The following is a 15,208-nucleotide window of genomic DNA, read 5'->3' on the forward strand; positions in this document are numbered from 1 at the left end:
TGAAATGGTCTCAGACTGCCATAACATTCGACCAGTCCGACCACCCAATACACATCGTCACCCCTGGGAGGCAAGCTTTGGTGGTCGACCCAGTTGTTGAAGGCACTCGACTGACCAAAGTCCTGATGGATGGAGGCAGTGGTTTGAACATATTATACGCTGGGACGTTGAAAGGGATGGGCATTCCGATGTCCAGACTCAGTGCCAGCAACATGAGTTTCCATGGAGTCATTCTTGGGAAGAAGGCTGAATCACTCGGCCAGATTGCTCTTGATGTGGTTTTCGGTGATTCCAAGAATTACCACAAAGAAAAGTTGACGTTTGAAGTTGTGGACTTCCAGAGTGCCTATCACGCTATTCTGGGCAGGCCGGCTTATGCACGCTTCATGGCCCGACCATGTTACGTGTATCTCAAATTGAAGATGCCTGGCCCCAAAGGTGTGATCACCATTACGGGCAATCGGAAGAAAGCGGAAGAATGTTTTCAGAAAGGTTCGAGGATCGCCGACGCGCAGATGGCAGTGGTGGAGTTGCAGGATACCAGAAGACTGCAGACCCGAGTGATCTGTTGCGAGCCAAGAAGCCCGCTACAGAGTCAGCTTTCCAGTCGACTGGCGATACGAAGACAGCTCACATCCACCCGACCGACCCCAGCGCCGCTCCGACTCATATCTCGACAACACTCGACTCCAAATAGGAAGAAGCGCTCATCCAGTTCCTCCGTGAGAACTAGGACATTTTCGCATGGAAGCCTTCTGACATGCCAGGTGTTCCCAGGGAGCTAGCTGAGCATCGCCTGAGAGTTGACTCAAAAGTAAAACCTGTCAAGGAACATCTCCGACGGTCCGCCATCCAAAAGAGAAAGGCTATTGGCGAGGAAGTGGCTCGTCTCTTAGCAGCGGAGTTCATCCGAGAAATCTACCACTCCGAGTGGCTCGCCAACGTTGTCATGGTCCCCAAGAAGGACAAGTCACTTCGCATGTGCATTGATTTTAAACATATCAATCGGGCCTGCCCGAAAGATCATTTTCCTCTCCCCCGCATCGACCAGATAGTCGACTCGACCGCGGGATGTGAGCGACTGTCTTTCTTGGACGCCTATTCCGGGTACCATTAGATCCATCTGTATGGACCTGACGAGATCAAGACAGCTTTCATCACTCCATTCGGGTGCTTCTGTTATGTTACCATGCCATTCGGCCTCAAGAATGCCGGAGCTACATTCATGAGGATGATTTAGAAGTGTTTACTCACTCAAATCAGTCGAAACGTAGAAGCATACATGGATGATATCGTGGTCAAGTCACGGAAGGGTTCTGACCTGCTGACTGACCTTGCCGAAACCTTTGCCAACCTCAGGAGGTATGATATCAAGCTTAATCCATCAAAGTGCACATTCGGAGTCCCTGGCGGAAAGTTACTCGGTTTTCTCGTTTCCGAACGGGGAGTCGACGCCAATCCAGAAAAAGTTGGCACTATACTCCGAATGAAAAGCCCTGTGCGAGTGCACGACATCCAGAAGCTTACTGGTTGCTTGGCCGCCCTAAGTCGATTCATATCTCGTCTCGGTGAAAAGGCATTGCCTCTTTACCGATTGATGAAGAAGACCGACAAGTTCGAGTGGACTCCTGAAGCTGATGCAGCATTTGCAGAGCTCAAAGCTCTGCTCTCCACCCAGCCGGTGCTTGCTGCCCCAATTAGCAAGGAGCCTTTGCTGCTTTACATTGCAGCCACAGGACAAGTCGTCAGTACGATACTTATGGTCGAGCGGGAAGAGGAAGGGAAAACCTTCAAAGTTCAGTGCCCAGTATATTATATTTCTGAAGTCTTGACCCCGTCAAAGCATAGATATCCTCACTATCAGAAGCTTGTATATGGGATTTATATGACCACCAAGAAATTTGCTCACTACTTCTCTGATCATTCCATTACATTCATCAGCGACGCTCCATTGTCAGAGATCCTGCATAACAGGGATGCAACCGGTCGAGTGGCAAAATGGGCGATCGAACTCTTTCCCCTAGATATCAAGTTTGAGGCAAAGAAAGCTATCAAGTCCCAGGCAATCGCGGATTTCGTCGCCGAGTGGATTGAACAACAACTGCCGACTCAGGTTCACTCGGAGCATTGGACCATGTTCTTTGACGGTTCCAATATGCTAAATGGTTCCGGCGTCGGAGTGGTGTTGATCTCCCCCAAAGGAGATAAACTCAGATATATTCTTCAAATCCACTTTGATTCCTCTAACAACGAGGCAGAATACGAAGCACTTTTATATGGGTTGCGCATGGCCATTTCACTCGGCGTCCGTCACCTCATGGTCTATGGCGACTCAGATTTGGTGGTCAATCAAGTGATGAAGGAATGGGACGTCAGAAGTCCAGCCATGACTGGTTATTGCAATGCAGTGAGAAAGCTGGAGAAGAAATTCGAGGGGTTAGAGCTTCACCACATACCCCGACTGAAAAATCAAGCAGCTGATGATCTGGCAAAAATAGGTTCCAAAAGAGAAGCCATTCCCAGCAATGTGTTTCTGGAACATATCCACACACCATCAGTCCAGGAGGATCCCTTCGCTGAAGAGGCCCCGCAGCCAAAAAGTGCCACGGATCAGAGTGAAGTTGAAGTTCCAGCTGTGGTCGACCTGGTCATGGAAGTCTTGGTTATCACTCCCGTCTGGACAGAACCGTACATCATGTACATCCTAAGGAAAGAACTCCCAGAAGACGAAGAAGAGGCTCGACAGATCGTCCGTCGATCCAAGGCCTTTACAGTCAAAAAGGGACAGTTATATAGAGAAAGTGCGACTGGGGTCGGCCAGAAGTGTGTTACACCAGAAGAGGGTCAGATGATCCTTAACGATATCCACTCGGGGACCTGTGGTCATCATGCGTCCTCTCGGACCATTGTGGCTAAAGCGTACCGAGCGGGGTTCTACTGGCCAAGAGCCAATGAGATGGCGAAAGAGATAGTCGACAAATGTGAAGGATGTCAGTATTACTCCAATATGCCGCACAAGCCCGCGTCAGCCCTGAAAACCATTCCACTCGTCTGGCCCTTCGCTGTTTGGGGGCTGGACATGGTTGGACCACTGAGAACAGGCAGGAGCGGCTTCACTCATGTGCTGGTAGCAGTCGACAAGTTCACCAAATGGATTGAGGCCAAGCCTATCAAGAATCTTGATGCTTGCACTGCTATCAGTTTCATCAGAGAGTTGATATTCAGATATGGAGTTCCGCACAGCATCATCACCGACAATGGGTCAAACTTCGATTCCGACAAATTCAGGGCCTTTTGCGCCTCTCAGGGCACTCGGGTCGACTATGCTTCGGTCGCTCACCCTCAGTCGAATGGGCAAGAAGAAAGGGCAAACGGCCTAATTCTCAAAGGACTGAAACCCCGATTGGTGCGTGATCTCAAGCACGTAGAAGGTGCATGGGTCGACGAGCTTCCATCAGTCCTTCGGGGATTGAGGACAACCCCGAATCGATCGACCGGAAGAACCCCATTATTTCTGGTCTACGGAGCCGAGGCAGTCTTACCGAGTGACCTGCTTCACAACACTCCCAGAGTCGAGCTCTACTCAGAAGATGAGGCAGAACAAGCCCGGCAGGACGCAGTCGACCTCCTAGAAGAAGAAAGAGAAATGGCCTTGATTTGATCGACCATCTATCAGCAATACTTGCGTCGATTCCATGCCAGAAACGTGAAGAGCCGAGCCTTCCAAGAAGGAGACTTAGTCCTCCGAGTGGATCAGTAGAAACCACACAAGCTCGCTCCTACTTGGGAAGGCCCCTTCATAGTCACCAGAGTCCTCCACAATAGAGCATACCACCTCTACAATGTCGATCGCCAGATTGATGAGCCACGAGCCTGGAATGCGGAGCTACTCCGCCCCTTTTATACTTGAATTCTCACTCGGATGAGATGTAATAAGAAAAACTCCTGTAGTTTATTTGTCAAAGACAAGAGCGTTATAATTTTCCCAGTGATTATTATTGTTTTTGTTTGAGAAATCCCCCAGTGGGTGGCTTAGCTGCGAATCCACTTCGCCTAAGTTTGTAAACACAGTTTCCTACCGAGTGGCGAGCCAGCCTCCCACTCGGGGGCTTAGCTGCGAATCCGTTTCGCCTAAGTTTGAAAAAATCCTACCGAGTGGAGAGCAATCCTCCCACTCGGGGGCTTAGCTGCAGTCCAGTACTCGCCTAAGTTCTCTCACTAGAAGACTTAGCTGCAGTCAGGCGCTCGCCTAAGTTTGAAAAAATCCTACCGAGTGGAGAGCAATCCTCCCACTCGGGGGCTTAGCTGCAGTCCAGTACTCGCCTAAGTTCTCTCACTTGGAGACTTAGCTGCAGTCAGGCACTCGCCTAAGTTTGAAAAAATCCTACTGAGTGGAGAGCAATCCTCCCACTCGGAGGCTTAGCTACAGTCTAGTACTCGCCTAAGTTCTCTCACTAGAAGACTTAGCTGCAGTCAGGCACTCGCCTAAGTTTGAAAAAATCCTACCGAGTGGAGAGAAATCCTCCCACTTGGAGGCTTAGCTGCAGTCCAGTACTCGCCTAAGTCCTCCCACTTAGAGACTTAGCTGCAGTCAGGCACTCGCCTAAGTTCGAAAAAAATCCTACCGAGTGGAGAGCAATCCTCCCACTCGGGGGCTTAGCTGCAGTCCAGTACTCGCCTAGGTTCTCTCACTAGGAGACTTAGCTGCAGTCCGGCGCTCGCCTAAGTTTGAAAAAATCCTACCGAGTGGAAAGCAATCCTCCCACTCGGGGGCTTAGCTGCAGTCCAGTACTCGCCTAAGTCCTCCCACTTAGAGACTTAGCTGCAGTCAGGCACTCGCCTAAGTTTGAAAAAATCCTACCGAGTGGAGAGCAATCCTCCCACTCGGAGGCTTAGCTGCAGTCCAGTACTCGCCTAAGTTCTCTCATTAGAAGACTTAGCTGCAGTCAGGCACTCGCCTAAGTTTGAAAAAATCCTACCGGGTGGAGAGCAATCCTCCCACTCGGGGGCTTAGCTGCAGTCCAGTACTCGCCTAAGTTCTCTCACTAGAAGACTTAGCTGCAGTCAGGCGCTCGCCTAAGTTTGAAAAATCCTACCGAGTGGAGAGCAATCCTCCCACTCGGGGGCTTAGCTGCAGTCCAGTACTCGCCTAAGTTCTCTCACTTGGAGACTTAGCTGCAGTCAGGCACTCGCCTAAGTTTGAAAAAATCCTACCGAGTGGAGAGCAATCCTCCCACTCGGGGGCTTAGCTGCAGTCCAGTACTCTCCTAAGTCCTCCCACTTAGAGACTTAGCTGCAGTCAGGCACTCGCCTAAGTTCGAAAAAAATTCTACCGAGTGGAGAGCAATCCTCCCACTCGAGGGCTTAGCTGCAGTCCAGTACTCGCCTAGGTTCTCTCACTAGGAGACTTAGCTGCAGTCCGGTACTCGCCTAAGTTTGAAAAAAAATCCTACTGAGTGGAGAGCGATCCTCCCACTCGGGGGCTTAGCTGCAGTCTAGTACTCGCCTAAGTACGAAACACATCTCAATCCTCAAGGACGACGAGGGGCGGGTCGACTGCCACCTTCTCCTGGAGAGCTTCGCCACAAATACAAGACATGGGTCGACTGCTTCCCTCTCCTTCGGAATTGCGCTGCGAGTGCAGAAGTTGTCTCGAATGAAGAATGGGTTCACTCAGCAGGAGATTCATAAAGATATTCAACGGTAAACCAAGTTCAGATAAATTCTAAAGGTTCCAGACCACAGATCGAAGTACTCGGGCATGTAGCCCGAAAAAGTTTAACGGTTACAAAAACCACTCGGCATTCCGAGGCAAATTTAAGGTGGGACATAAGAGTTTGTTCACTCCGCGGGAGGAGGGCTGGCAGGCTCGACGAACTCGTCCAGGTCGACGCCGTCGGCTATCCGAGTGGTTGCAGCGATGAAAGTCTCCATAAAGGTTTGGAAGTCATGCTTCTGGGTGTTGGCGACCTTGATTGCTGCCAGCTTGTCTTGTCGCACCTCCTTGCAGTGGACACGAACCAAGGATAGAGCCACATCAGCGCCACACCGAGCAGAAGACTTCTTCCACTCCTGCACTCGGTCAGGGATTCCGTTAAGTCGAGTCATCAGAGACTCGAGATCATTTTGGAGCGTAGCCTCTGGCCAAAGTGTCGGGTCGATCCGTGACATGGCGACCTTCAGTCGAGCCAAGTAGTCCACGACACCGTCGATGCGAGATTCCAGTCGGAGCAGATTCATGGCAGTTTCATCTTTCACGGGAGAGTTGATTGGATCCAAACCTGGTTCGATCCTCCCAGTCTCCTCTTCAAAGTTCTGGCAAAACTCTGCATTCACGATCCAAGGTTAAGTCAATTTTCATACACTGAGTCGACACAAAAAAACACCAGTCGGAACTAAATGTGCACCTTCAAGCTTGATGTACAACTTCTTGGCGAGGCGACTCAAGTAGCTCTCCAGATCATCCCTCCTGCGAGCGATGCCTTCCATCTTTTCGTTCAAGTTGAGGTTATCCTTCTTCCAACATGTACACTCCCTGTTGGCTTCATTCAGAGTGGTCTTCAGCCTGGTATTCTCTTCTTCTAACTGGCCGACCGAAGCCACCTTCTGTTCGGCCAGAGCGGTCTTGTCGTCAGCCTCCTTACGGGCAACAGCCAAGTCCTGATCCTTCTTCGCCAGAGCTTCTCTCAGTTTTTCTGCAAAGAAATGATGATTGATTCGGAAATAGCATAAGGGTACTCAAGCCTAAAAACTAACCAGTCGACAAAATCATCTTACCTGCGGCGCCGTCTCTGACCTTTTGCAGCTCTGTCCTGGCCAACTCCAAATCAAGGTTCAGTTGAATCTGCAGCTTCTCCAAGTCAGCAAAGCGAGCTCCAAGATTGCAAGATTTCTGAAATCAAAGGGGAGAAGTTATCGTTACAGCAAAAAAACAACAAAGGCAATAAATACTAAGACTGCGGTCGACTGCCAGCAGTCCACCATAGTCTCGGGGACTACACCCAGTGGGTGCACTTAGCATGCCCCCACCGGTTCTGATCCCACTCGACCAGACCGCCGAAGTCGAGTTCAAAAAAAAGAGAGAAAGAAAGTAGAACTCAGACTACAGTCGACTGCCAGCAGTCCACCATAGTCTCGGGGACTACACCCAGTGGGTGCACTTAGCGTGCCCCCACCGGTTCTGATCCCACTCGACCGGCCCGCCGAAGTCGAGTGGAAGAGACAAACTACCAGTTTGGTTTATACATTCGGCAAAATACAAAGACTACAGTCGACTGCCATCAGTCCACCATAGTCTCCACTAGTCCAAAACTTCAATCGACGCACCCAGTGGGTGTACAGACGCAAAGATTTTCGGAAAGAATCTTCAGATAGCCGACTAACCTGAACGTTGCTCTGGAGAGCCGAGCTGGCATCATAGGCGGCTTGGCTGGCGTCCCGCACCATCTTCATCTTCTCCATCATAAGGCCCGCCTGGCGTATGGCTTCCCTAGCAGCATTCACCTCGTCCTCTGGGACATGATGGGTCGCAAAAAATGAAGGCGGGTCGACAGGGGCCTGAGCAGTCGAAGAAGAAGGCAAGGCACTCGACAGGGGCTCCGTGAAGGTAACAGAACCCCGATTGACGTCACCAGTGTCCTGAACGACTGGTTCCGCCCTCGGCGTCGACTGTAGCGCCTCACTTACAGGAGCTCGCCTACTCTTCCTCGTCAAAGACCTCTCGGGCTCTTCATCATCATCAGGGAGGTCAATAATGTTGGGAGCTATGCAAAGTTCAAATTGCCAAAATCACGTCACCCAATGATGCACGATGCAGTTGAATCGACCAAAGAAAGATAGTATGGCAGAAATCATACCCGGATTAGAAGTGACCGCATCCTCCATCACCTCATCATCATCCCTGTAAGCTGAGGTCCCGGAAGTGGCAGCGCTAACAATTCCAAAGTTCGTCCAGTTAAAACAAGAAATACAAACAGCGCGGAGCGTCGAGTGAATACAAGGAGAGACACTCACGCGGAGGCGACAGGGATATCGATCTTGATATTTGGCAGCGCCTTCCGAGTCTTCGGCTCTGCAACTTTGGGGTGCTTTGGCGCCTTCTCAGTCGGGGTTGGTGAAGAGACCCGAGGACGCTTCGAAGACTGACCAGCCTGAGTAGTTGCCTTGCCGCGGGCACTCGGCCGTTCTTGGTCAAGCTTGGATCGTCTCTCTATGCGAGGAGGCGACTCGACTTCTTCCCCATCACTTGAGTCGTCACTTCCACCATCCCCTTCACCATCGGAAGTCCACTCGCCACTTTCTCCACCACTCGCCTCGCCTTCCAGAGCTTGCTCTTGCTCCCCGTTGGGCATCGAATACATTTCAATAATGGCCTGAAAGAAAGCAGGGAGAACGAAGTCAGTCGACGCAATATAGACAGCTGCGCGAGTGAATTCAGATTACAAGCAAAAACTCAGAATCAGACCTGCTCTGGTGCACGCGACTGGTCGAATGGGGGAACTCTCCTGGCTCCTCTGGGATTGTCCTTGTTCCCGGTAATGCTCGACAGCCACTTCTCCAGAGTGTCGTCATCGACCTCCTCCGAGTGGATCCGAGTGGAGTCTTCTAGACCTGAATACATCCACATCGGGTGGTCTCGGGCTTGGAGGGGCTGGATGCACCGCTGAAGGAAGACCTCCAAGAGATCCATACCAGTGACCCCGTCACGAATGACTGGACCACTCGGTTGACCAACACCTTCACGTGCGCCTTCTCCTCTGGGAGCACCTTCAAAGGGGAGGGTTTTTCCACTCGGTCCATGGTAAAGGGAGGGAGGCTAGTCGATTGCCCTGGCGTCGACTGGTCTTTGCAGTAGAACCAGGTCGACTGCCATCCGCGAACTGAATCGGGAAGAATCATGGCCGGAAAGGAGCTTTTTCCCCTCGTCTGGATGCCAAGACCCCCACACATCTGGATCACTTGGGTCCTCTCGTCACTCGGATTAGCCTTTTTCACTGTCTGGGAGCGACAAGTGAAAATATGCTTGAAAAGACCCCAGTGAGGTCGACAACCCAAGAAGTTCTCACACAACGAAATGAACGCGGTAAGATAAACGATTGAGTTGGGGGTAAAATGGTGGAGTTGAGCCCCAAAGAAGTTCAGAAACCCTCGGAAGAAAGGATGAGGAGGCAAGGAAAACCCACGGTCGGCGTGGGTGGCAAGAAGAACGCGCTCACCCTCCCGGGGTTGCGGCTCGGATTCCTTCCCCGGAAGCCGCGCCGAGTCGTAGGGGATCAGCCCTCCCTCGGCCAGGTCGTCGAGGTCTTCTTGGGAGATCCTTAAGTGGATCCAGTCGCCCTGGATCCAACCCTTCGGCAGGCCAGTCCGCGAGGAAGATCCGCCCCGGCTCGTCGCCTTCCCCTTTGACCTCGCCGTCGCCTTCTTTGCCCGCTCCAGAGCCGCTGTCTTCTCCTTCACCATTGTCGCCGACGAGACGCGTGTGGCGCGGTGGCGCTGGAGCGAGAGCGAGCGCAGAGAAGAGGCGTGAGGAGGAGAAGAGATAATGGGGCGCACTGTTCGGGAGACTCCGGTCCAACGCCTTATATGAGGCCGCTTCCGAGTGGCTGACAGGTAGGCCCAGATGGCTCTGTCAAATCCCGTAACGACCGCACGAGCGATACGTGGTGAAAAAGGTGGCGCGGGGATCGAGGCGGCTCCGCTCTATCTCGTCCGATTACTGCGGCCTCCCCCGTCCCGCGCGCTTTCCAAAATTCAGATCCCACTAAATCCGCGGGCAGCAAATAACTTGTCAGACCAAAGATCTCCTCCGCACTGTCACTCGGAGCCTTATAAGTAAAGAAACTCACTCCGCGAAGAATTAAGAATGGATCAAGGCGACTGAAAAGGGAGTTGCTGTCATCACTAAGGACCGTTGATCCGAAACAAGATATGCTCACGGCATAGAAAACGAGTTGGAGAAGTCCTCAACTCCTTCCCCACTCAAACCTCGATCCATTCGGGGGCTAATGATGAAGCTATGTACCTAGGGTAGGGTCACGGACCTGTCCTAACTGCCCTACCCAAGGACACCTCTAGAATAAATCACCTTTCAATCGACTTGGAGGTGTTCCACTCGACAGACTGGAAGACATTCGACCAAGAAGCAATTACTCGACCAAGATCCAACCACTCGACGGCCAGGAGACCTAAAGTCACTCCGCACGCTAACGGTCGGTCATTAAGTAGCTTTTATGGTCATCATAGCACTTTATTACTAGCGTTATCAGTAACGCCCTACCTTAATGTACATTGAACCCTTCGTAACGTGGGCTGGCCGGGGTCCTGGCGCACTCTATATAAGCCACCCCCCTCCTCCGAGACAAGGGTTCGCACCTCTGTAACTCATACTCACATAATCCAGTCGACCGCCTTCGGGCTTCGAGACATAGGGCTATTACTTCTTCCGAGAAGGGTTTGAACTCGTAAACCTTGCGTCCTTACAACTTCTCCATAGCTAAGATCTCGCTTCTCCATACTTACCCCCCTACATTACTGTCAGACTTAGAACCACGACAGTAGTCACTTGTTGAATTCTCTGAAAAGACAAGGAGTATAATTTAAACTCTCTTCCTTCCTTAATGAAAACCACATGTAACTTTGGGTTGCTTGTTCCAAAAAAAATCTCGTTGACGATTTATTAATTTATTTTGTGGGGAAATGAGAGTTTTATTCCGTACTAATAGGATTACAATCAAGTGACGATAGGTCCTCGATACACCGAGGTCCCGTACGTAACCATACAACGGTAGCTAATTTTGTACGGCTATAATTTGTCAACTTATCTTACATCCTATTCTGAACACGTTGTAGCTGCTGAGGAACAAAGCCCAGTTTTCATTAATGCTTTTATCTTGGCAACAAGATACCGATGAGTCAGATTGGACCAAGACCGGAATATCTGAGTGTTGGATGGCTGATGATTAACTAGGCAATTTTCAGTGTAATAAGATCAGGGAAGGGTACGTGCAACCATGAAATCATCCTCCCGTAATTAATGTGCTGGTTACAAGAGTTGGGATCCGTTTCCTGTTTCTCTCCGTTTTCAGACATGCCGCAAGTGGAGGCGAGATGAGAATCATATTCCCTGCCATCGTTTCCCACACACCTACCACTTGCCAGTTGCTAGTATCACCCCGGCCGGCATGGAATAAAGGCAACTTCCGTCCGCTTCCTTGCTAATTAAGCTTACACGATACACACACCCCATGCACGTACCCACGTACGTACTTGACCATTTTTCTCCCCTCCAGCTAGTGCACAGTGAGCACCGAATTCCTCCACCCCCTTGACCTCCGATGCAACCAGTGCACCAGGCAGTGCACTCTCCTCTCTCCATGAGTGAGACAGGCACGGCACCGTGAAGCCGGAAATTTACCCTCTCCCCTGCACGTATACTCGCTGTACAAAAGTTGGTTCCCAGGAGCCAAAGCTGAAGATCGATCAAACCGCATAAACAAAGCCCATCCCACAGACCAAAGAATCGATTCGATTCCCCGTGTGGAGACGACATCTTTACTTAGCGCGCTCATACCACTTTTAATCACCTTTCCCTCCGATCACATCCCTCGTTCGATCCCCGCTAATTTCCCGTGGCTGGCTCGCCTCTCAGCTCAAAGGAACCCTAGAAAGGTTGGCTAGCTTCTCCCTCAAACTTCTTTGGAGCCCTCATGGCTCACACAAAGGCGAATTAAGCTGTCCATGTAGTATGTAGTGTACACACACACATACTGACAGACCAAGGTTGGGCTAGCTTAGCTGTGTGCAGATCGCGACCTCGTGTATACCTTCCTTCTCGCCGGGGTCTCCGCCGGCCGTCGCTTTGCTTGCCGGCAAGGCTTCCCGGATCCCCTCTCGCTCCCAGCTACATTTGGCCTCACCGAAAGCTGCTTTGCTACTGCTAGCCTGCGCGTGACAAGGCTTCTGTGTTTGGCTTCGTGCATGTGTTCGACAGGCTAGAGTGGCGTTCTAGCGCAAGCTTCTTCTTGGTGGTACTAGTTTCTTGCTGCCGCATATATGCCTGGCTCGCGCGTCACCTGCCATTTACGCTTGCTAGATGAGGGCCTGATAGACCAGAGCGTGAGTGCTGCGAATCTCTTTGGAAGTTGATCCGTTCGCCTTGAAAGATTGAGTGAGTGGGTCGAAATTAAGATGATCAATGGTGAAATAGTGTTTGTAGTTTGTTTGATGGTGTGTTTATTCGAGGGATCTGACATGTCTATGCCTCCTGTCTCTGTTTTGTTGGGATGGAGATAGGAAGATCGAACCTGAGACGTGGTGCTTGATCGAGGCGAGGTGAGGTGATCGGCAATGGGCAGCAACCATGAGGCGCACCACGAGGACTTCCAGCTCAAGGACACGAACCCGCTGCTGGGCGAGCAATGGCCCAAGGGCGCGGCGGGGCCGGCGCGGCCCGCCGTGGGCGGCGGCATCGCGGGGTGGCTGGGCATGGACAAGCCGTCCAGCACGTACGACCTGGTGGAGCAGATGTTCTTCCTCTACGTGCGCGTGGTGAAGGCCAAGGACCTGCCCCCCAACCCCATCACCGGCGCGCCCATGGACCCCTACGTGGAGGTGAAGCTGGGCAACTACAAGGGCACCACCAAGCACCGCACCAACCCAGAGTGGGACCAGGTCTTCGCCTTCTCCAAGTCCCGCGTCCAGTCCAACGCCCTCGAGGTCTACCTCAAGGACCGCGACATGCTCGGCCGCGACGACTACGTCGGCCGCGTCCTCTTCGACCTCGCCGAGGTGCCCACCCGCGTGCCGCCCGACAGCCCGCTCGCCCCGCAGTGGTACCGCCTCGAGCAGCGCCGCGGCGGCGACGCCGGCTACAAGGTGCGCGGGGAGCTCATGCTCGCCGTCTGGATCGGCACCCAGGCCGACGAGGCCTTCCCCGAGGCCTGGCACTCGGACGCCGCCACCGTGCGCGGCGAGGGCGTCGCCAGCGTCCGCTCCAAGGCCTACGTCTCGCCCAAGCTCTGGTACCTCCGCGTCAACGTCATCGAGGCGCAGGACGTGCAGCCGCAGTCCCGCGGCCGCGCTCCCGAGGTCTTCGTCAAGGCGCAGGTCGGCAACCAGATCCTCAAGACCTCCGTCGTGCCCGCCGCCACGCTCAACCCGCGCTGGAACGAGGACCTGCTCTTCGTCGTCGCCGAGCCGTTCGAGGAGCAGCTGGTGATGACGGTCGAGGACCGGGTGTCGCCGCGCAAGGACGACCTCCTCGGCCGCGTCCAGCTCCCGCTCACGCTCTTCGAGAAGCGCCTCGACCACCGCCCGTTCGTGCAGTCCCGGTGGTTCGACCTCGAGAAGTTTGGCATCGGGGGCGCCATCGAGGGCGAGACACGGCGGGAGCTCCGCTTCGCCAGCCGCGTCCACGTCCGAGCCTGCCTCGAGGGCGCGTACCACGTCATGGACGAGTCCACCATGTACATCAGCGACACCCGCCCCACGGCGCGGCAGCTCTGGAAGCCGCCCGTCGGCGTGCTCGAGGTCGGCATCCTCAGCGCCATCGGCCTGCAGCCGATGAAAAAACTGGAAGGCCGGGGAAGCACCGACGCCTACTGCGTCGCCAAGTATGGGCAGAAGTGGGTGCGCACGCGCACCATGATCGGCACCTTCAGCCCGACGTGGAACGAGCAGTACACGTGGGAGGTGTTCGACCCCAGCACCGTCATCACCATCGGCGTCTTCGACAACTGCCACCTCGGCGGCGGCAACGGAAACAACGGCGGAGGAGGTGCAGGAGGAGGAGGAGGGCCTCCGGCGAGGGACGCACGCATCGGCAAGATCCGCATCCGCCTGTCCACGCTGGAAACCGACCGTGTGTACACGCACGCGTACCCGCTGATCCTGCTGACGCCGTCGGGGGTGAAGAAGATGGGCGAGCTCCGGCTGGCCGTGCGCTTCACCTGCCTCTCCATGATGAACATGGTGCACCTCTACACGCAGCCGCTGCTCCCCAAGATGCACTACCTGCACCCCTTCACGGTCACGCAGCTCGACGCGCTCCGCTACCAGGCCATGGGCATCGTGGCGGCGCGGCTGGGCCGCGCGGAGCCGCCGCTGCGGCGGGAGGTGGTGGAGTACATGCTGGACGTGGAGTCCCACATGTGGAGCATGCGCCGGAGCAAGGCCAACTTCTTCCGCGCCGTCTCGCTCTTCTCCGGCGCCGCCGCCGCCGCGCGCTGGTTCGCCGATGTCTGCCACTGGAAGAATGTGGCCACCACCGCGCTCGTCCACGTCCTCCTCCTCATCCTCATCTGCTACCCGGAGCTCATCCTCCCCACCGTCTTCCTCTACATGTTCATGATCGGGCTCTGGAACTACCGCCGCCGCCCGCGCCACCCTCCCCACATGGACACCAAGATGTCCTGGGCCGAGGCCGTGCACCCGGACGAGCTCGACGAGGAGTTCGACACCTTCCCGACGTCCAGGCAGCAGGACGTCGTCTACATGCGCTACGACCGGCTGCGCAGCGTCGCCGGCAGGATACAGACCGTCGTCGGCGACATGGCCACGCAGGGGGAGCGGCTGCAGTCGCTGCTCAGCTGGCGCGACCCCAGGGCGTCCTGCCTCTTCGTCTTCTTCTGCCTCATCGCCGCGGTCGTGCTCTACGTCACGCCGTTCCGGGTCGTCGCGCTCGTCGCCGGGCTCTTCCTGCTCCGGCACCCGCGGTTCCGAACCAAGCTGCCCGCCGTGCCAAGCAACTTCTTCCGGCGACTGCCGTCGCGGGCGGATAGCATGCTCTGAACTACTATGAGTGACCTACTTACTATATATGGCTTGTTCTTCGATCGGGTTTTTGATTTTCTTTTTCCAAGCCAAAAAAGACTCTGATTCGTCTTCATATGAGAGTGTTTGTTAATTAAATGCTGAGTTTGGACACTGTGGGTTTGAGAGCACCCCGCGTGTAACTATGTTTGTCTCAAGAAGAATGACAATAATTGCATGCTTGAAGCTCTAGGAATAAAAATGTTTTTTATCAACACAATATATGGACGGAATTGCTATTATGGCCCTTTTTGGTTCATAAGTCCTAAGATTTTTTTAGAGGGTGTTTGTTTACAGGGACTTATTGGTCTACAGACTTAAATAAGTCTCTAAACCAAACAGGAGAGACTTATAGGGACTTAAAGTGGGCATTTGGGACTTATAAAATACGACTTTCAAG

General features: G+C 53.5%; 1 protein-coding gene across 4 annotated transcripts; it reads left to right on the forward strand.

Moving 5' to 3' along the window:
• Nucleotides 1-11,585: 11,585 nt before the first annotated feature.
• Nucleotides 11,586-14,994, forward strand: LOC125519748 (FT-interacting protein 1). Of its 4 annotated transcripts, none has more exons than XM_048684497.2 (2): nt 11,586-11,667; nt 12,292-14,994. In XM_048684497.2, the coding sequence occupies exon 2, from the start codon at nt 12,346-12,348 to the stop codon at nt 14,785-14,787; it is 2,442 nt and encodes an 813-aa protein (XP_048540454.1). In that variant the 5' UTR covers nt 11,586-11,667; nt 12,292-12,345; the 3' UTR covers nt 14,788-14,994. The 4 variants fall into 4 exon arrangements, with proteins under 4 accessions (XP_048540454.1, XP_087389231.1, XP_048540453.1 ...); XM_087533105.1 differs by having other exon boundaries at nt 11,652-11,667; nt 12,288-14,994; XM_048684496.2 differs by lacking the exon at nt 11,586-11,667 and adding an exon at nt 11,674-12,166 and having other exon boundaries at nt 12,288-14,994.
• The last annotated feature ends 214 nt before the right edge of the window (nt 14,995-15,208 follow it).

Source organism: Triticum urartu, chromosome 7A, assembly GCF_056163025.1.
Source record: "Triticum urartu cultivar PI428250 chromosome 7A, HENAU_Tu73, whole genome shotgun sequence".
Taxonomy (NCBI): Eukaryota; Viridiplantae; Streptophyta; class Magnoliopsida; order Poales; family Poaceae; genus Triticum; species Triticum urartu.